General features: G+C 43.4%; 1 protein-coding gene across 1 annotated transcript in view; it reads right to left on the bottom strand.

Annotated features, from left to right (window-relative positions):
- Positions 1-22,321, bottom strand: part of NEK4 (NIMA related kinase 4) — a 94,293-nt gene that overhangs the window by 18,901 nt on the left and 53,071 nt on the right. Inside the window, exons 11-13 of the mRNA XM_040359423.1 lie at positions 16,401-16,470; positions 14,945-15,030; positions 4,859-4,953 (exon numbers count right to left, since the gene is read on the bottom strand). Of these exons, the coding sequence (XP_040215357.1) occupies positions 4,859-4,953; positions 14,945-15,030; positions 16,401-16,470 (251 nt within the window). The remainder of the gene's footprint in view (positions 1-4,858; positions 4,954-14,944; positions 15,031-16,400; positions 16,471-22,321) is intronic.

Raw genomic sequence — 22,321 nt, 5'->3', positions numbered from 1 at the left:
CAGCCCTTTTAGAGGGCATTATAGGCAAAACCCCACGGTTTGGGGCCCGGGTACTGTCCACTTTGGCACTGAGGCACTTTGGACAGATCCGGTTAGCCCGCCTTAATCCCAAGGATACAGAGGCAAAGCTATTCCATGACCAACACCTAAGACACTGGCGAAAAAACTGAGGTACTCCTCCTATGGGAGGGGGTTATATAGGGAGGGGCATTTCCTGTTTGAGATTGCCAGTGTCCATCACCTGAAGGTACTCCATATAACCCACATAGTAATGAATATGCCGCTCTGTGTCCCGTGATGTACGAGAAAGAAAAACTGATTTTAAGGGTGTCAAAAGTAATTTTTTCTTATATTTGTACAGTACAGGACACAGGCTTAGTCTTAAACGACCAATAAATAAAAAGTGGAATGAAAAACATAAAAAACAAACACTGACAGGCTAAAGAAACTAAACAATGGTATATGGTAGCACTTTACGTCTGAAGCTGGTATAGGCAGAGGCATGAACATACTCCTAGTCAAATTTGGCAGCCTTACAAATCAGCAAAACAGATGCTTGAAGCTGAAAAACCCAACAAACTCACACAAACTTAGTGAAGTGGGCATTAACAGGAGACAGAAGAACCTTATCCTCTAGGGATTAGGCTTTAAAGTGGTTGTAAAGGCAGAAGGTTTTTTATCTTAATAAATTCTATGCATTACGATAAAAAAGCAGCAGCCCCACTCAGCCCCCCCAATACTTACCTGAGCCCCCTCTGTACAGTGATGTCCACAAGTGTTTCAGCCGTCCAAGATTCTCCCTCCTGATTGGCTGAGACACAGCAGCGGCACCATTGGCTTCTGCTGCTGTCAATTAAAGTCAGCTAACCAATCAGGGGAGGGCCCGAGGTGGGAGTCCATGTCTGAATGGACATAGGGAGCTGTGACTCGGTTTAGGTGCCTCCATAGCAAGATGCTTGCTGTGGGGGCACTGAACAGTAGGGAGAAGCCAGGAGTGCAGAAGAGGGATTCAAGAAGAGGAGGATCGGGACTGCTCTGTGCAAATTCACTGCAACAGAGCAGGTAAGGATAACATTTTTTTTTTTTTAGAGAGAGAAAAAAAAAAAAAACAAGACTTTACAATCAGTTGAACAATGACCTAACCTGAAGAGGCCAAGGGGAATTTAAAGCTAGAGTACAGTATGTCAGAGTACCAAAGCCTCCTCCTGGGCCTGTTGAGTGCCACAGGAATCCCCAGAACACTCTCCAACTTGATCCTGCAAAACAGTCATGGAAGAAGCTTTTGTGGCATTTGCTGTTGAGAAACAGAATGTAATGCTTCACACAGGTCAGAATTAGGTTTGCTTCCTTCTCGACTGCGCCGCTTTCTGTGCCCCCTTGATGGTTGATGTCTGCCATAGCTGTGGCGTTGTCTGACTGAACAAGCTAAGATGTCGAGTGTTGAAGGGACAGTTGGATAGCTCTGAGCTCCAGAATGTTTATTGGAAGTTGAGATTCCTCCATCGATCCAATACCCTGAACTGTCAATATTCCGAAGACTGCTTCCCAATCCAATAGACTGACATCTGTCGTGAGAATCTCCCAAGTTAGCGGAAGAAACGACTTGCCCAACTCCAACACCAGATTCCAGTTGTGCCATGCAGGCAGAATATCAAGTTGCAGAGGTCTGGAGTGAAACTGGGCAAAAGACAATGCCTCTAATGAGGCTACCATCTGTTCCATTGCCCTCATGCAAAAGCGCAGTAGAGATGTCTGGATTCAAGTATTCATGCTTAAGAGCAGAGATATGATCTTTTCCAATGAGAGAAAGGCCCAGGTCTGATACGTGTTCAGGATCAGTACCAAGTATTCCAGATCATAAGTCAAATGCAGAGCAGAATTGAGGTTTTAAGATCCAACCAAAGTTCTTCAGAATCTGCGCTCAATTCCATTATATATTGGCACACAAAGTCTGCACACCCAGAGAGTGAAGATGCGCCAGAATAGAGGCCAAGTCTTTTGTGAAGACCTGAGGAGAAATGGATAGGCCAAACAACAGAGCCACTAACTGAAAATGATAGTCAGCCACCACAAAATGCAAAAATCACTGGTGCAGGGGTAAAAATAGGAATGTGTAAGTAGGGTAAGTTCAGAATTTGAAGGAAGATGTTCAAGCACTTCAGGTCTAGGATAGGCTGAAAATCACCTTTGGCTTTCGGAACCAGGTTGGTGTAAAAACCCTGAAACCTCTCCTCTGCAGGCACACAAACAATGACCCATAAGATGAGCAATTGGTGAAAAGCAGCATGCAGATGCTTCACCCTCTGCGAAGAAGGCAGGTTAGAAGGCATGGATCTGAGAGGAGGGAGAGAGCAAAAACTCCATCCTGCACCCTCTGGAGATGACGCAGAGGTCCAGAATGTCTCTATGCCAGGAGTCCGAAAAAGCTAACAGATGCCCCCAACCGATAGAAAAATCTGATCGTCTGTGTGGAACTGCATCGGAGAAAAATCCACGCATGCTCAGAAGCATTGAATTTCATTTTTTTTCGGCTCGTCGTAGTGTTGTACGTCACAGCGTTTTGGCACGGTCGGATTTTTGACTGATGATGTGTAGTCAAGACTGATGAAAGTCAGCTTCATCGGATATCCGACAAAAAAATCCATCGGATTAGATTCCATCAGATATCCGATAGTGTGTACGGGGCTTTATATAATGATTTCCCTTTTGGTAAATTTACGAATTACATTTCATTGAATATATCGCCATTTAATACAAAATTGATGGAAACGAGTTATAATTCGATTTAGATATGCAGGTATTTTAAACTTATTTTATCATTTACTTATTTTTCGCAAATGGAAGAAAACACAAAATAACTGTCAAACTCTGGGGCTCCATGCAAGATCTCACCTCGAGGAGTTTCAATGATCATGAAAATAGTGAGGAATCAGCCCATAACTACACAGGAGAATCTTGTCAATGATCTCAAGGCAGCTGGGATCATAGTCACCAAGAAAACAATTGGTAACACACTACACTGTGAAGGACTGAAATCCTGCAGTGCCCGCAAGGTCCCCTGTTTAAGAAAGCACATGTAAAGTTTGCCAATTAACATCTGATTAATTCAGAGAAGAACGGGGTGAAAGTGTTGTAGTCAGATGAGACCAAAATGGAGCTCTTTGGCATCAACTCAACTCACCGTATTTGGAGGAGGAGGAATGATGCCTATGTCCCCAAGAACACCATCCCCACCATCAAACATGGAGGTAGAAACATTATGCTTTGGGGGACAGGACAACTTCACTGCATCAAAAAGGATGATGGACGGGGCCATGTACTGTCGAAGCCCTACTCACTCGAGCTATCACTATAAAAACTTATCCATTAGTCCAAAGGGGCAGGTTTTTGACAAAGGAGGAATGAACCTCTGAAACGCGTTATCCCTCACTTCACACAAATGCAGACTAGAGGGATAGAACAGGCCCAGCCTGGCAGTTTCTTCATCCATCACAATGCGTACAACCCTGTTTTGTTTTTCATCTGCAATCTATGCTGATCATAAAGATTTTAACATGTAAGTGTACCATTTGTTTTTATGGAATAAATTACTTCATCATTCTAATAAGAATCTCACGCTGCCATTTCCACACTGGATGGGAGCACTCAGATCCTGCTACATTCTTAGCAGTATGCCTTCTCCTACCCTGTCTAGTTACGTTAATGAGAATGTGATTCTTATTACCCACCGTGTTTAATTTTGATGCACAACCTTTTTGTACAATTTTGGAAATGATGAATTGCTGTATAAAATTATTTTTATTTTTGATAAAGTGAATAAAAATGGAGCCACAGGATCCAATGTATCTGAATGATGACTGTCCACACAATACCACAGAGCAGTAGGACGAAGTTCCAGATGCTTAAGAACAGAAGGATCCTGGGACATACAGAAAACTCCACAAGTCCCAGCCCATCTCCTTCATGTAGAAATAGCAGAAATGCACTAGAAGGACAAAGTCCATAATATTTAAAAATCATGGCCATGGAGGGAAGTTGTGGGGAAAGACAAGCGTCTCCAAACACTGCAAGCAGAACCTCCTTTGCATAAATAAAAAGAAAACAGGACCTTGTTTACCAACCTTGAATATTCAGAACAGCCTCAATATTTAAGTGGAGACACCCACTTCTTTCACTTAAAAAAAAAGGGTGGGGTGGGGGGGTCATACCTAGGCAGATCGTACCCTGTACCTGTATGACACTGCACCTAACCCCACATTTTTCACATTGTACCAAGGAACAGCGCCTAACATAGGACCCACTGCCTGAAACTACTTTACAGGCCAGCCCCACATCTTCTTATTCTACGATGGGGCTTGGGTACAGTGCCAATTGGCTAAAACAAAGTCTCCCTCAGGAGAAAAAAAAAAAAAAAAAGACATCCATCACCTAAGGACACTAGCACAAAACTGAGAATAGCTTTCAGTGGGAGGGATTATATGTGGGGTCTTAACAGTTCTGTTTGTCAGGGTCCAAGCATTTAAAGGTAGCAACATATAACCCAGTTGTCCAAGACTAAGCCTGTGTCATGTACTGTACCGATCAAGAACTTTGTATGCTCTCTGATCATGTATTACCTGTTTTTACAAAGGATTCAACTTCTCTAACTTGGGTGCTACATCCCTCCCTTTGGAGCCAAGCCCAGCTCACTCACCATCCCTGTCTACCATGGAGGTGGAGAACTTTGTGGGCAAGACTTAACAGACCCTCAAAATATATTTTATCATCTTAGCAGTATAAAGCACATCAATATGTGGTTTTGTTTAACATGAAGAGTAAATAGCCACATACTATGTAGTACAGAAAAAATATCACCCACCTCTCTTTACATTCTCCTTCAGACTTGTCTGTGGAACTTGTGGAAGAGCTTAGGTCTTCTTCAGATAATTGCCATACAGGCTTTTGTTTTTTCATCTTTGTCATGACAAAAATGTAATGGTTAGTAAACAGAAACCCTACTGTGGAATTAAATAAAAAAAAAAATGCAATTCTGATTCAGAATTTTTTGAGATTTGGAAATTGTTTGTGCCTTTTAATTAGAATAAAGGGATTTTTAATACAGCTTACCTGTAAAATCCTTTTCTTGGAGTACATCACGGGACACAGAGCGGCATATTCATTACTATGTGGGTTATATGGAGTACCTTCAGGTGATGGACACTGGCAATCTCAAACAGGAAGTGCCCCTCCCTATATAACCCCCTCCCATAGGAGGAGTACCTCAGTTTTGTAGCAAGCAGTATGCCTCCCAAAATGTTTCCCATAAGAGGGGTGGGAGCTCTGTGTCCCGTGATGTACTCCAAGAAAAGGATTTTACAGGTAAGCTGTATTAAAAATCCCTTTTTCTTTCTCGTACATCACGGGACACAGAGCAGCATATTCATTACTATGTGGGATGTCCTAAAGCAATGCTTTACTGAGGGGAGAGAGACATCTTCCCAAGACACAAGGATTTAATTCAGAGATACTCTCAAATAATAATAAATCCAACTTAGTCGAGAAAATTAAATTTAAAATTAAATTTTAACTCAAGGGTGCCCCCGACTCTGAGGGTCTTAAATCGCAGCCCGCAGCACTTCCTGCCCAAAGGCTGTATCTGTATTCCTTCTTACGTCCACCTGGTAAAATTTTGTAAACGTGTGGACTGAAGACCAGGTTGCCGCCTTGCATACTTGATCCATAGAGATCTGATGGTGTGCTGCCCAGGAGGCGCCCATGGCCCTGGTAGAATGGGCCTTTACTGACAACGGAGGAGGCAACCTCTTCAAGCCGTAGGCCTGAATAATTAACCGTTTAATCCATCTCGAGATGGTGGATTTTGCAGCTGCCTGCCCCTTCTTGGGCCCATCTGGCAAAATGAACAACACATCTGTTTTCCGAATCTTCTCTGTAGCCTTAAGATAGGCCTTCATGGCCCTGACAATATCCAAGGTATGCAGCAACCCTTCCTTTCTGGAAGTGGGCTTCGGAAAAAAGGATGGTAATACCAAATCCTGGTTCAGGTGAAAACTGGATATAACCTTTGGTAAAAAAGGAAGGATGAGGACGGAGAACCACCCTGTCCTTATGCAGAATAAGATATGGCTCCTTACAAGATAAGGCTGCCAATTCTGACACTCTTCTGGCGGAAACTATGGCGACCAGAAATACCAACTTCCTTGTTAGTAAAACTAAAGGAACTTCAGCCAACGGCTCAAAGGGTTGTTTCTGTAGAGTTGACAGAACAAGATTCAAGTCCCACGGACAAAGTGGTGACTTAACCGGAGGATTAATACGCAAGACCCCCTGAATGAAGGTCTTAACCAGCGAGTGGGTGGCCAGCGGCCTCTGAAACCACACTGACAAAGCTGAAATCTGTCCCTTGATTGTGCTTAATGCCAGGCCTTTATCCACTCCTAGCTGGAGAAAACTTAATACTCTATCAATGGTATACTTGCGGGAAAGCCATTTCTTGGACTCACACCAGCCTACATAGGCCCTCCAAACCCTGTAATAAATTACTCTGGAGACTGGCTTTCTAGCCTTAATCAGGGTAGAGATTACTTGTCTAGATAGACCTCTACCCCAAAGAATCAGGGATTCAGCCGCCAGGCCATCAAATTTAGACGCCGTAATGCAGGGTGGAGGATCGGGCCTTGTGAGAGTAGGTCTGGTCGTAGAGGAAGCGTCCAAGGGTCTCCCACTGACATCTTTAGGATTAGTGAGTACCATGCCCTTCTGGGCCATGCTGGAGCTATCAGAATGACTGGCTTGTGCTCCACCCTGATCCTGCGTAACAGGCGGGGTAGTAACTGAAGCGGGGGGAAGGCATATAGAAGATTGAACTGATGCCAAGGGCAAACTAACGCATCGGTTCCGCAGGCCGTAGGGTCCCGTGTCCGGGACATGAACCTGTCTAGCTTCTTGTTGAGCCTTGATGCCATGATATCCACGTCCGGCACTCCCCCCCTCTGGCAAATTATCTGAAATATTTGCGGATGCAGAGACCATTCCCCTGGCGACAGAGTCTGACGACTCAAGAAGTCCGCCTGCAGGTTGTCCACCCTGGGAATGAATATTGCCGATATGCAGGGCACATGATTCTCTGCCCATAGGAAAATCAAGCTCACTTCTCTCTGAGCTGCTTGACTCTTGGTTCCCCCTTGGTGATTTATATATGCCACAGCCGTGGCATTGTCTGATTGTATCCTCACCGGGAACCCCTGTAATTTGGAGGTCCAAGCCTTGAGGGCTAGCCGAGCAGCTCTGAGCTCCAAGATATTGATGGGCAATTGACTCTCCGCCTGTGCCCAAGTACCTTGGCGAGTGCAACCCTCCAAGATCGCTCCCCAGCCCTTCAGGCTGGCATCTGTGGTCACTATCTTCCAGGTCACGGGGCTGAAAGATTTTCCCTTCAGTAGATTCTGAGGGTCTAACCACCAACCCAGACTCTGCCGGATTCTTGATGAGAGTGGCAAAGGAAATTCCAAGGCCTGTGGCCTTTTGCTCCATGCTGACAGAAAGGCTGCCTGCAGGACGCGAGTGTGGCTTTGAGCGTATGGCACCGCTTCGAAGGTGGCCACTAGCCTGCCTAGTAATCGCATGCATAGGCGAATCGTTGGTTCTCTCTTGCTTAGAACCAGATGTATCAATTCTTTGATGGCCTCGACCTTTATTCGAGGCAGAAACACCTTTTGCTGTTCCGTGTCTAATGACATGCCGAGATATTCCAACCTCTTTGTGGGTTGGAAAGCTGATTTTTCTCGGTTTAGGACCCAGCCGAACCTTTCTAGGTACCGAACCGTGAGAGCCACTGCTCGTTCCAGGCAAGGAGACGAGTGATCTATGACTAGGAGGTCGTCCAGGTATGCTAGGACAGTGACCCCTTGGATTCTTAGATTGGCTAGAATTGGAGCTAGGACTTTGGTGAATACTCCAGGAGCCGTAGCCAACCCGAAGGGGAGTGCCACAAATTGAAAATGACGCCGAGCCACCGTGAAGCGTAGAAACCTTTGATGTGGCTGAAAAATTGGCACATGAAGGTAAGCATCCCTTATGTCTATGGATGCCAGAAAGTAGTCTTTCTGGAGTGCGGCGGCTGCCGATCGCACGGATTCCATCCGGAATGAGCGTACTTTTAAGTATGCATTTAATCCCTTTAAGTCCAAGATTGGCCTGACATCGCCGTTGGGCTTTGGGATGATGACCAGATTGGAGTAGAACCCTAGCCCCTGTTCTTGGGCTGGTACCTCTACTATCACGCCTTGGTAAAGCAAATGATTTAATGCCGCCATTAAGGCGGCCTTCCTTGTCGGCTCGACTGGCACTCTCGACTCCTGATAATGAGGTGGAGGAATTCTTAGAAATTTTAATTTGTAGCCTGTGGCCACGGAAGACCGGACCCACTTGTCGGGAATGTCGGTCTCCCAAATTTCCGCAAAAAGACGCAGCCTTCCCCCCACCTTCGTGGGTGGGGGCGTCCCTTCATGAGGCAGACTTAGGGGCTGTCTTTGCTGGCTTACGATACCACTGCTTCTTGCCTCCAAAGGCTTGTCCCTGTGGCTTATTGTTAAAGTATGATCTCGCAGGAGGTCGTCGATACTGCCTGGAATTGGAGGGCCCCTGCGCAGGGGAAAGCTGCCGTTTGAACGCAGGTCCCCGGACCTTCTTTTTGACTGGTAGAAGGGTACTTTTGCCACTTGAAATAGTCTGAATGTATTTATCCAGATCTTCTCCGAAGAGTCGTTCTCCATGGAAGGGAAACCCTGCCAGAAGCTTTTTGCATGGGGGCTCAGCCTCCCAGTTTTTTAACCATAAGAGCCTTCTCATATGTACTAAAAATAGTGACAGACGAGACGCTTGCTGGATAGAGTCCTTTATAGCATCCACCGCGAAACACATAGCTCAAGGAATATCAGATAATTCTTCCGCCTGCTGGGCCGGAATAACCTTAAGCATTTGTCTTGTCTGGTCTGTTAGCGCCTGACAAACTCCAATAGCAGCCACCGCTGGCTGTATAACTGCACCTGCCGTAGTAAAGGATGCTTTTAAAAGTGTCTCCAAACGCTTATCAACCGGTTCTTTAAACACCTGTATGTTTTCTACCGGGCAAGTCAAGGACTTATTTACACAGGAGATGGCGGCATCCACCACTGGGAGTGCCCACTTTTTGGCAAATTTTTCTTCCATAGGGTAGACGACGGAAAATCTTTTAGGTGGTAAAAAGATTCTGTCTGGTCGTGCCCAATCCTGGAAGATTACTTCCTCTAAAAGAGGATGGACTGGAAAAACAGCGCTACTCCGAGGCGTTTTTAAAGAGCCTAAAGATGATACGGCCGGACCCTGAGGTTCCGGCAAAGGCAAATTAAATGCCAAGTGGACCATGTCTGTCAGGGGTTGAACCCAGAAGCTTTCCGCTTGGGAGGCCGAGCAAGGCTCTTCATTAGCCGAACCCTCAACCTCTGAACCAATTTGGTCCCGGTCCAAATGATCCTCCTGCAACTCAAATCCCCCCGGGGAGAGAACCTCAGCATCTGAGGGTCCACACTCAGGCGACGGAGACCTAGTCCGCTTTTTACCCGGTGTAGATTTGGCTATCATAGCCGCCAATCTTTTCTCTAGCCCCTCCAAGGAGGTGGCTAGCATACTCTCTGTGATAAACACAGGGTTGGGTGGATCTGATGTAGCCTCAGCACCAGACCTCCCTAATGGCTCAACCAAGGTGCCCACTGGTGCATTAACCTGTGGGGAGAGTACCGGCATAGGCCGACCTGAACCGTCAGAATCTGAGGGGGAGCCCTTTCTTTTGTACCCCCTGATCCTGAACCTTTGGAAGCCATGGTACAATACCGAGGTACCCCTGCTTACAACTTTTGATTGTTGTAGCTAGGAGAAGAATAGTACGGTTTAGGGAACGGTAGTAACAACTAACGTCCAAAACCAAAAATGGGAAGACCAGTATGTTTCCTATTCAATAACTTTTTTTTTTTTTTTTTTTATGAAAACATGCTGTCTTCCCTCAAAAAATTGCACGTATCCATCTGCTGTATTAGGAATTTTTTAGGCTAGTAACCACACAGCTAGTTCTGTTTACCAGAACTGCAATACTTCCTTGCGCCACTGGGTGCCCTCAGCCGCCCTGCAGCCGCTCTGCGTCCTCCTCCTTCAAGCTCAGAAAGCAACTGAGCTACACAGCATAGAGGAAGGGCCGCCCCTTCCTTTTATGAGACTAGATGTCCCGCCCCCCTTTTCTCCACAACGGCGCAAATCATTACCCTGCGCCTATATTACAGGGCGCGCGCCCGCGTTGCGGAGGATGGGGGCCACGCCGGAAGCGTTTCTGACATGCTGGAGGACGAGCACCGCACGGCACCCAGACAGGTAAGGTCTCAGGTGAGTCACTGACCCCCCAGTCCTGGGAAAGCATAGCCAACACACAGCTCCTTTCCCAACCTAGCGCCCAGCAGACAATTACAATGCAACACATACTTTAGGGAGATCACACATGGGAGCCCACACATAGACCATCCTGTCTCTTTGATAGACATAGTGGCCCAAACCTGCCAATGCAAGAGCATACTCAGGCACATCCCCCAAAGATCCCCCCTAGAGAGCCTGCCGACGAACCAAGTCCCGCAGGCCCCCCCCTTTCTTACCTGCTCCAAGCCGCAGGACTTTGCACAGCAAGAGGTCCAATCTTCCCCCATCTCCGTGGGGCGTTAGACCTTCAGGCCCTGGGTTCCTATGAAGGATCCACTGTCCTGGGCCCATATAGCACTCTGGCAACAGAAACATTAGGCCCCCAAAGGTTTCTAAGTTCTGGGCCCAGAGTCCAGCTCTCTGGACAGAAAGCATTATGGGCTATACCCCAATGGTTTGGGGTCCGGTTGCTGACCACTTTAGCACTGAGGCCTTTGGACAGAACCGGTTAGCCCACCTTAACCCCAAGGATGTGGAGGCAAGCTAAACCATGACCAACACCTAAGACACTGGCGAAAAAACTGAGGTACTCCTCCTATGGGAGGGGGTTATATAGGGAGGGGCATTTCCTGTTTGAGATTGCCAGTGTCCATCACCTGAAGGTACTCCATATAACCCACATAGTAATGAATATGCCGCTCTGTGTCCCGTGATGTACGAGAAAGAAATATTTTTTTGCTGTAAACAAGAACACGTGGACGGTACTATTGTGGTACTTTACACTTGCCTCTTATGGCAATTAAAGTGAACCTGTCAGAAAATAAATATGGGAACTGCAAATGCCCAACTTGTTTTAATGGAGTATTTTTTGGGAGCTGACCAGGAACAACTATGCAGATGAGGCATGCAACTTTACCATCTGCATACTTGTTTTCTGTTCTCACAAGTTCACTTTAACACAAACTTGCATTCCATTTAAACTTTTAATTGTAAAAGGTACCGTTTAACAGCAGACATTATAAAAGTTACCTTTATTAGCCAGACAAGCCTTGTTTGTGGTGACTTTGTGTGATTAAGTTTCATGCTGTTACTGGGGCCTGATTTTCCAACCCCAGTATCATGGCTAAGCTCCACCATTTGCCATTCCACCTTGTATTGTGAATACAATACTGCCCATTGAGACAGTGCTATTGCACAGTGGGATTAAAGCAGCCATGTAATAGCAGACTTGTGGCATCTACTCCCAATAAGGACTTTCACTTTTAAAAGTTTCAAACGGCCATAAACTGACAGACAAGCCCAGCTTCTTATCTTCTTCAAATTAACTGCCTCCCCACCATAGACAGATAAAATCTAACTGTTAGTCCATATTTTCTGAACTCAGCTACCTAATTCTATAATTCTATGAGGGCAAGAGACTCCTCCATATAATTATGGTTAGTAAAAATTAACTAACTTAGGAATATGGAGGATTTAACTGCAACTCTGTATGATAGGGATGAAAAACTCTGACAAACATGGTTCTGTTGGATGGACTTTATTCTTAGAAATATTGGTCCCTAACCCTGGAGTGCTGCCTGTTTTTCTTCACCAGTGAACTGGCTAGCTGGCCTCTTAGGCCGCGTACACACGATCGGTCCATCCAATGAGAATGGTCTGATGCACCGTTTTCATCGGTCCAAACCGATCGTGTGTGGGCCCCATCGGTTAGTTAACCTTCGGTCAAAAAAATAGGAACTTGCTTTAAAATTGAACAGATGGACGCCTAACCGATAGGTCAAAACCGATCGTTAGTATGCAAAAGCATTGGTTAAAAACCCGCGCATGCGCAGAATAAAGTCGACGCATGCTTGGAAGCATTGAACTTCGTTTTTTTCAGCATGTCGTTGTGTTTTACGTCACCGCGTTCTGACACGATCGGTTAATTAACCGATGGTGTGTAGGCGCGACGGACCATCAGTCAGCGTCATCGGATGTACTGATCGTGTGTACGAGGCCTTACTCGATTCATTATTCTCTCCCCCTCTTGTTACTCCCTCTACTCTTTTGCCCCCCCACATTCTCTTTTTCCTTTTTCTATGCTTATCTACCCTCCTACAATGACAATCACAAGGATGACAACTTATACAGTGGGGAAAATTATTATTTGATCCCCTGAAGATTTTGTAAGTTTGCCCACTTACAAAGAAATGAAGGGTCTATCATTCTTATCATAGGAGTATTTTAAATGATAGAAACAGAATATCAACCAAAAATCCAGAGAAAACACATGATACAAATGTTATAAATGGAGTTGCAGTATTTGATCCCCAAGCAAAACATGACTTGGCACTTGGTGGAGAAACCCTTGTTGGCACAGAGTTAAGACATCTTAGGGTAATTGTCAGAATTTTTCTTCCAGCAAACACATTGAGTGGAGTTAATGCCAACAAGCTAAATTTTGGTCTAATCTGACCACAGCACTGTCTTCCAACATTTAGATGTTCATTGGCAAAATTCAGACGGGTCTGTACATGTGCCCTCTTGAGGAGGGGAACCTTTGCGGGGACTGCAGGATTTTAATCCATGGTGGCGTATTGCGTTTCCAATTGTTTTTGGTGAGTATGGTCTCAACTACCTTGAGATCATTCACAAGCTGCCCCCCTGTAGTTCTGGGCTGATCCCTTACTTATCTTATGATTATCCTTAACCCATGATGCAAAATCTTGCATGGAGCTCCAGACTGATGGTTATTGATGGTTATTTTGTATTTATTTCATTTGCAAATAATCGTTCCAACAGTTGTCTCTGTCTCATCAAGCTTCTTGCTGATGGTCTAATAGCCCATTCCAGCCTTGTACAGGTCTACAATCTTGTTGCTGATGTCCTTTGACAGCTCTTTGGTCTTGCCCATGCATGATTGTGGGTTTTTGAATGGAAAAAAGCGATTCTGCGGACAGGCGTCTTTTATAACAAGTTGTCGTTAGGAGCACCTTCTTAAATTGACAGGACTAATCTGTGTATCACATGAACACATACAGTAGCCAGTTTGTGGGAACCAGAAATATTGTTGGTTGGTAGGGGATTAAATACTTATTTTACTCACTGAACTGCAACTCAGTCTATAACATTTCTATCATGTGTTTTTTTCTGGATTTTTGGTTGATATTGCGTCTCTATATCATTTAAAATACACCTATAATAAAAATGATAGACCCTTCATTTCTTTGTAAGTGGGAAAACTTACAAAATCTGCAGGTGAACAAATAATTATTTTCCCCACTGTACAGTTGCCTATTTGGAATGAGAACAATGCCTATATCTTGGTCATATTTTTCTGTACAATGAGTTGATTGTAACCTCATTGTGTTAATTTTGTTTGTGACATATTATCAGTCTCTTATATAAATAAAGAATTTACAGGGGAAAAAAAAAGGTTTCAAAAGAAATGCAGGTTTACTCTAATGGCCCGTAGACACGATCCGAAAATCGGATGACAGATCGTCTGACTTTTTTCGCTTAATATTCGCAAGTAGAAATTGAATAGGTTACTAAAGTCACGAAAATTCTCGTACGACAGAAAAAAAAAAATCAGAAGTGATGTCATGTGTTGTAATGTATTTGTATTGTATTTTCGGATGACAATTGTACTGACTAAACGAAAAACGTACGATCTGGTATCATACGAGGAAAATTTTCATGCTTGTCAGATCGAATAATATCGGATGAATTGTCACGATCGGCTCTTGAAAGCTCTGTACTAACGTTCCGATTATTGTACGATCGCGTCAAAAGCGGTATTTTTCATCCGATTTTCGGATCGTGTGTACGGGCCATAACACTTAACAGACTACAGGTGGCAATGGTCACTGCAAGTTTGTTTTAATTTCTTCACTTAACTGTCAGCTTTCTTGGGTTGGGTGGCTGTAAAGCCAGCTGATCACTACTACAAGCTCTGGTAGGTGCATTCCACTCGCTGGACCTCCCCTGGACCCTCCCCCCCCCTCCACCATCCCATTCTCCGCTGCCCTCCTGGGCCCTCAGGGCATCCAAGGAGGGTGTCTGGGGGAAGTGGAGAACTATCAGCTTGGTCAGTTCAGCAGGTACGGGACAAATTTCAATCAGTGTGCGGTCGTTCTCTCTCTACAGAAATTGATTTGATCAACTTCTGTTGAAGAGACATATTGGAAAACTTTACACAATCAGTGCTTTAGCCAGTGCTGTTGCCAGAATACAATGTCCCAGTGATTCCTCTATTCAACCTGTTTGTGTGGCTGGAGGAATCTGTTCATTCTTTCTCACTCAGCACGCTGTCTGAACAATAAAAAAACCTTTACACAACTAGCTAAAAAAGAAAAAAATAAGTGTATGGCCAGCTTTAGAAGGTCTTAAACACACCATATGCCCAACAACCTAATGTTTAATTGCATCTTTAAATTACCTTTATTACAGAAATTCCTAAAGATTTCGGAAAAAAGTTTGTTTAATATAAATAAAAACTTATGACACCTCCAGGAATAGCTCTCACCTCACACATAATTGGCACTTGATTGGCAGGATTTATTTCTTCAGCTTTCTCAACGGCATTAGCAGAACCTTTTATGACCGGTGGCGCTTGAATAGGAAAAAAACAAAACACAGTTTTTCATTTTTGTAAGCTCTAGGGCTTATGTTGACATGCTTTATTTTCAGCTTTGGAACGCACATCAAACACAGGTCAGCAAAATTCCATTGACTTATTGAGCGATACACATTGAAGTTTAGAGATTGCCATTGCATTTGACCTGTTTTGTGTTGTGCTGCGTTTCTTTGGATACACCACGTCCATAACATAATTGCAGCAACACCAAGCTACTGGCCCTACATGTAGCTGGCATCAAAGCAGACTGATACCCAAACAATCCCCCACCACCCTCTGTTCTTTCAACATAATAAATTCCTATAGTAGAACAAGGGGCACGAAAAAAAACGGCCTAAATAGCACTGCTCAGCGCAAGAAGAAAGACTCTTTCAAGATTGGCACACCACGCGATCCGCGGATTGAGAGGTGAGTACCGATCAAAATAATTTTGATCCATCAAAAAACTTAACGATTAATCGAGGAATTAATCGTTAATTTCCGCAGCCCTAATATACCGTATTTTCCGGCGTATAAGACGACTTTCTAACCCCTTAAAATCTTCTTAAAAGTCGGGGGTCGTCTTATACGCCGGTAACCTATCATCTTACCTTACCAGAATCACGGCCGTACGATTTTTCAAAAGCAGCGCCTCCGACGTCTTCTGTTTTCCGTGATAGGCGGAAACAATCAGCTTCCCAGGAGGCACTGTGTTCAGTGTCCGCCTATCACGGAGGGCCTCTCGTCCTGTGTTTAGTGTCCGAGTATCACGGAGGCCCTCTCGTCCTCGGACGAGAGGGCCTCCGTGATAGGCGAACACTGAACACAGTGCCTCCTGGGAAGCTGAGTGTTCCGCCTATCACGGAACAGAAGACGTCGGAGGTGCGGCTTTTGAAAAATCGTACGGCCGCGATTCTGGTAAGGTAAGATGTTAGGTTACACGGCCGCGATTCGCATCGGATAAGGTAAGGGCACGTTCTGGGGCACAGTCTGGTCATGTAGTGGGGCACAGTCTGGTCATGTAGTGGGGCACAGTCTGGTCATGTAGTGGGGCACAGTCTGGTCATGTAGTGGGGCACAGTCTGATCATGTAATGGGGCACAGTCTGATCATGTAATGGGGCACAGTCTGATCATGTAATGGGGCACAGTCTGATCATGTAATGGGGCACAGTCTGATCATGTAGTGGCATAGTTTGGCATGTAATGGTGGCACCGTGAGGCAAGGCATGACTAGTAAGAAGGGGGTAGTCTTATACGGTGAGTATATCCCAAAACCAACATTTTGGCTGGAAAATTAGGGGGTCGTCTTATACGCTGAGTCGTCTTATACGCCGGAAAATACGGTACAACAATGAGAAACTTACCAGAGAAAGATATTTCTTCCTGGGACTGTTTTAATCTTCTTCTCTCTCTTGCTGACAAAGGGCGATGATCCTAAAGAAATATAAACAGGAATACACACTTGACTATATAATGTACAAAAATAAATTTTGAAAGTCAAATGATACCCCATCTGTTAGATTTGTTCAGCTTTCTGCACAGAGCATAACTCACTACTATACACAATAAAACCTGTGTGAAGTTTGTGGAAGCCGAAAAGAAATTAAAACACAATATTTATAGGTCAACCTAAAGTGTAATAAAACAGAATGGTTGGAGCAATTTTAGATAATTTACTGCAAAATGCATTCTTGGGGAAAAAAAAAGTTTTAATATGTTTTCACTTGGTTAGTTGAGGTCCAGGATTGTTTTAGAACATTTTAAGTCAGTATAGTTCTATAACAGTACACGCGACCCGGTCCGAAGCCCTGCCACCGCACCCGGGGGGCCCGATTGCCACCGGTGTCCCGCGATCGGTCACAAGAGCTGAAGAACGGGGGGAGGTGTGTGTAAACACACCTTCCCCGTTCTTCACTGTGGCAATGTCAGTGATCGTCTGTTCCCTGATATAGGGAACGACGATCACTGACATCACATGTCCAGCCCCGCCCCCTACAGTTAGAAACACACATGAGGTCACACGTACCCACTAGGGGGCTCTGTAGGGGTTAACTCCTAAACTGCAATTGTCATTTTCACAGTAATCAGTGCATTTTTATAGCACTTTTCGCTGTGAAAATGACAATGGTCCCAAAAATGTGTCAAAATTGTCCGACGTGTCCGCCATAAAGTCGCATAAAATCTCCGATTGCCGCCATTAGTAGTAAAAAAAATATTAATAAAAATGCCATAAAACTATCCCCTATTTTGTAAACGCTATAAATTTTGCGCAAACCAACCGATAAATGCTTATTGCGATTTTTTTACCAAAAATATGTAGAAGAATACGTATCGGCCTAAACTGAGAAAACATTTTATTTTTTATATATATATATATATATATATATATATATATATATATATATATATATATATATATATATATATATATATATATATATATATATATATATATATATATATCTTTTTTAGGGACATTTATTATAGCAAAAAGTAAAAAATATTGAATTTTTCTCAAAATTGACGCTCTATTTTTGTTTATAGCGCAAAAAATAAAAACTGCAGAGGTGATCAAATACCACCAAATGAAAGCTCTATTTGTGGGAAAAAAAGGACGCCAATTTTGTTTGGGAGCCACGTCGCACGACCGCGCAATTGTCAGTTAAAGCGACGCAGTGCCGAATCTCAAAAAGGGGCCAGGTCCTTTACCTGCATAATGGTTCGGGTCTTAAGTGGTAATCAGAAAAAGGGAAAAAGTAATGGGGAGCCACATATAGGGGGTTGATTTACTAAAGGCAAATAGACTGTATACTGCAAGTGCATGTGCTCTAAATCTGAAGGGAAGCTCTGAAATGAGGGGAAGCTCTGCTGATTTCTATTATCCAATCATGTATAAGCAAAAACGCAGTTTTATTTTATTTTTTATTTGCATGCGATTAAGTATTCTTTGCAAAGTTCACAGTATATTTTCCTTTAGTGAATCAACTTCATTATGTTTTTGGGGTAATCTCTCTTTCAAAGTTACAGTCTGACCACTTACATTTTAAAAGTCAAACATAGTTATACAATTTAAAGTATATGTGAACCTTGTAAAACAACCTATTCAGTTTAAAATTAAAATAAAATGTAAAACATTTGTGAATAGATATAAAAAACATTAAAACACCCTTTTCCCTTTATTATAAGATCACATTCCTTATGTTCTCAGTTGCATAACGAGCTCAGAGAATTAGGAGAGGAAAAAACAGCAGTACACTGTTCTTCCCATTGAACAGCTGTTTGGGGAAGGGCATGTCAGGACAAGTCTGATCACTGGAGAAGAACGGGCCGAGTTCTCAGCACAGCAAAATAACTGACCACGCTGTGCTGTCATGCTTTGTGTGGTCAGTTTTTAATGGAAAATTAGAGGGACAGGCAGGATCACCAGATATTTTACACAAGGGAAGCTATACAAAGAGAGTACTTTTTCATACAAGTACATGGTACTTGTAGGCACATCAGAAATATGAATAAAATGTTGGATTTAAATATTATTTAATGTAAACCCAAAACAACAAGCTTGCAATAACCCTTATTACCTATAAACCCATCTTAAAAGTGCTTCTTTTAACCTTGAAGTTGATATTGGGACTCAACTTCAAGGTTAAGCCATGCCAACTGCCATTCTTCTATTTTGTAAAATGACCTCAGTGGCCAATAACTAAATTATCAATGAATAGGAGAATGAAGGACGCTGATGCATTGTCAGAAAACTAAAACAGAAGGCATGGTGAAGGACTGAAGAAGATTACATGGATAAATTACAACTGTAAAGCATGATGTTGGTTCCTTGCCCTCGGTGTGATTTGCTAATTATTTTTTGATTATATTTCTCGCACGATTCGCCCATCGTTGACTAGAAATTTGTTTGTTTTTCAAAAAAAATTCTGCTGATCACTCAAATTCGATGGCGTGAAAAACTGTCTGTTTCTGCGTCCCTCTAATGGTGTGAAATTTGAATGTCAAGTCTTAAGCAGGCCATACATGGTCAAATTTTCAAACAAATTTTCTTTTCAAAATCAGAAAGTTAATTTTTTTTGTGATCCGATGATGCCACCATTAATTTACGTAATTCGGCCGACCAAACCTTCAAGCTATGACTAAGCACTAGTGCTAGTGCGAAACGCGTCGGCAGTTGGGTTTTATTTTATTTCACTTTGCTGTGACTTGTAGTGCTGTCCTTTTTTCAATAAGGGCTACAATTTGTTCAGTGTGCGGCTGTCCCGAGACAATCTTTGTTCCTGCTTTGCTAAGTGCATTGCCTGCACCTGAGTTGTCTGCAACGGAGGATATTCATCTGGGTTCCCACCTGGAGCGGCTATTTCATGTTGCCGGGAATATTTTCTTGCACATGCGCATTTTTTTTCTATTACATTTCTCGCACGATTCTCATTGATCAGAAAATCGTTTGTTTTTCAAAAAATTTCCAACATGTCGGATTTCTCAAATTTGATTGCCGCACGAAAATCGGCTGTTGCTGCAGCCCACCAACGGTGCGAAATTCGTACGAAAATCCTTTCATTTGATTTTCGAAAGAAAATTATTTCGAAATTCGAACCGTGTATGGCGCCTTTAGTTAAAATTTCCAAAAGAAAAATCTTTCGGAATTTCATCCACGTATGGCTGGCTTTAGAGGTGCAGGTCATTTCTATACAGATTATTTACAACTTCTGCAGCAACAATGACCCCAAACACATTCTAGATCATAAAAAAAACTATGTGCAGTAAAAAGAAGAAGAACAAATCCTGCAAGGCATGGTATGATCCCAACTGTATATAATAGGAAGTGATAAGCGCTCAAAACTATAGTTAGAAACTGCTGAAGTGATATAATCCACATAAAATCCACATAAAATCATAACAATAACAAACAATAAAATATTAACACTTAAACCGCTGTGAATATAGTGAAAGTGCTACAAATAATATAAGTGTCCTCAGACTGGACCAAAATCAAAAGTGTGTAAATAAATTTTCTTTTACACTTTCGATTTTGGTCCAGTCTGAGGACACTTATATTATTTGTAGCACTTTCACTATATTCACAGCGATTTAAGTGTTAATATTTTATTGTTTGTTATTGTTATGATTTTATGTGGATTTTATGTGGATTATATCACTTCAGCAGTTTCCAACTATAGTTTTGAGCGCTTATCACTTCCTATTATCTGTGTACAGTGAACACTACTAGATACTGCTGCTCTTATTGCTTAATATATATTCACTTTACATTTGTTTACCCACAGTAGCGCAGAAGCACTCACCCCTATTATGATCCCAACTGTGCTCTGATCTGAACATTGGTTGAGCAAGTTTGGAATTGCTTGCACAGAAAGTATCAATTCATACAGTCAGAGCCTGTAGTGAAATTGTGGCAAGTTCTTCAGTAGACTTGGAACAACTTGCCACGTTAATACTTCACAAAATTCATAAAAGTATGCCTAAGAAAATTACTGCTGTGCTTTAACCACTTGACCACTGGGCACGTAAACCCCCTTAATAACCAGACCAATTTTCAGCTTTCGGTGTTCTCACAATTTGAATGACAATTACTCAGTCATACAACACTGTACCCAAATGAAATTTTCGTCCTTTTTTTCACACAAATAGAGCTTTCTTTTGGTGGTATTTAATCACCGTTGGGTTTTTTATTTTTTGCGCTATAAAAGAAAAAAGACTGAAAATTCTGTAAAAAAAAATAATTTTTCTTTGTTTCTGTTATAAAATTTGGCAAATTTAGTATTTTTTCTTCATTCTTTTGCATAAATGTGAAAGATGAAGTTACGCCGAGTAAATAGATACCCAACATGTCACCCTTCAAAATTGCACACGCTCGTGGAATGGCGCCAAACTTCGCTACTTAAAAATCCCCATAGACGACGTTGCAGGGTATTGCGGAGTATTGTGGGGTATTGTGGGGTATTGCGGAGTATTGTGGGGTATTGCGGAGTATTGTGGGGTATTGCGGAGTATTGTGGGGTATTGCAGGGTATTGCGGAGTATTGCGGGGTATTGTGGGGTATTGCGGAGTATTGCGGGGTATTGCGGAGTATTGCGGGGTATTGCGGAGTATTGCGGGGTATTGCGGAGTATTGTGGGGCATTGCGGAGTATTGCGGGGCATTGCGGAGTATTGCGGGGCATTGCAGAGTATTGCGGGGCATTGCAGAGTATTGCGGGGCATTGCAGAGTATTGCGGGGCATTGCAGAGTATTGCGGGCATTGCAGAGTATTTTGGGGTATTGCAGAGTATTTTGGGGTATTGCACAGTGTGGGGGCATTGCAGAGTATTTTGGGGTATTGCAGAGTGTGGGGGCATTGCAGAGTGTGGGGGCATTGCAGAGTGTGGGGGCATTGCAGAGTGTGGGGGCATTGCAGAGTGTGGGGGCATTGCAGAGTATGGCTGGTACTGCAGAGTATTGCACAGGGAGGGATCGATGGCTGGATCTGTGACTGCATGTGTCACAGATCCAGCCCGCAGCAGCAGCAGCTGCTTCCGCTCTCTCCCCTCTCCTCTCTCACACTGTACCGTTCGGTACAGAGAGGAGAGGGAGGAACCGGCGTCATCACATGACGCCGGTTTGTTTACTAGTGATCGCTCCGTCATTGGACGGAGCGATCACGTGGTAAACCGCCGCTATCAGTGGCGATTTCCCGTGATCCGTGATCAGCCGGGTCCGGAGGACCCGGCGGTCACGGAGACTCCCGTGTGCGCGCCCCACAGGGCGCGCGGGAGAGCGATTCTAGGAGGACGTACATTGACGCCCTCCTAGAGTTAAGCAACCGCCTTGTAGACGTATTTCGTCTATAGGGCGGTTGCTAACTGGTTAAAGGCAACCCGAGTATTCATTTAATTTATGTTTTTTCTTTTATTTCATTTTCAATGACATTCTTGATTAATAAAACTAGGGTTGCACCGATACTTGCATCGGTATCAGTGCCGATGAGTATTTGCGCAAGTTCTTTGAGCTATCAGTGGGTCTCCTCGGTTGACAGCTGAAGTGTTAAAGAAGTCCGGTAATTGGAGCTGTCAAAAAAAAAAAAGCAGCAATGTTTATTAATAACATTGCTCAGCTGCTGAAACACTAAAATAAAAAAAGAAACCACTGTTTCTTTTTGTATCTTTCTGTTTCTTCATCTGAAGATCAAAAGGGATGAACAAATGTTCCTCTGTTTAACCCTTAATTTACTCTAATCAGTGTTAATTAACTCCATATTCTCCTCCATTTAATTATTATTTTCCTGCT

This window comes from Rana temporaria, chromosome 7 (assembly GCF_905171775.1).
Source record: "Rana temporaria chromosome 7, aRanTem1.1, whole genome shotgun sequence".
NCBI classification, from domain to species: Eukaryota; Metazoa; Chordata; class Amphibia; order Anura; family Ranidae; genus Rana; species Rana temporaria.
The sequence above is the reverse complement of the archived record's forward strand: the minus strand, read 5'-3'. Positions and strand labels throughout refer to the sequence as shown.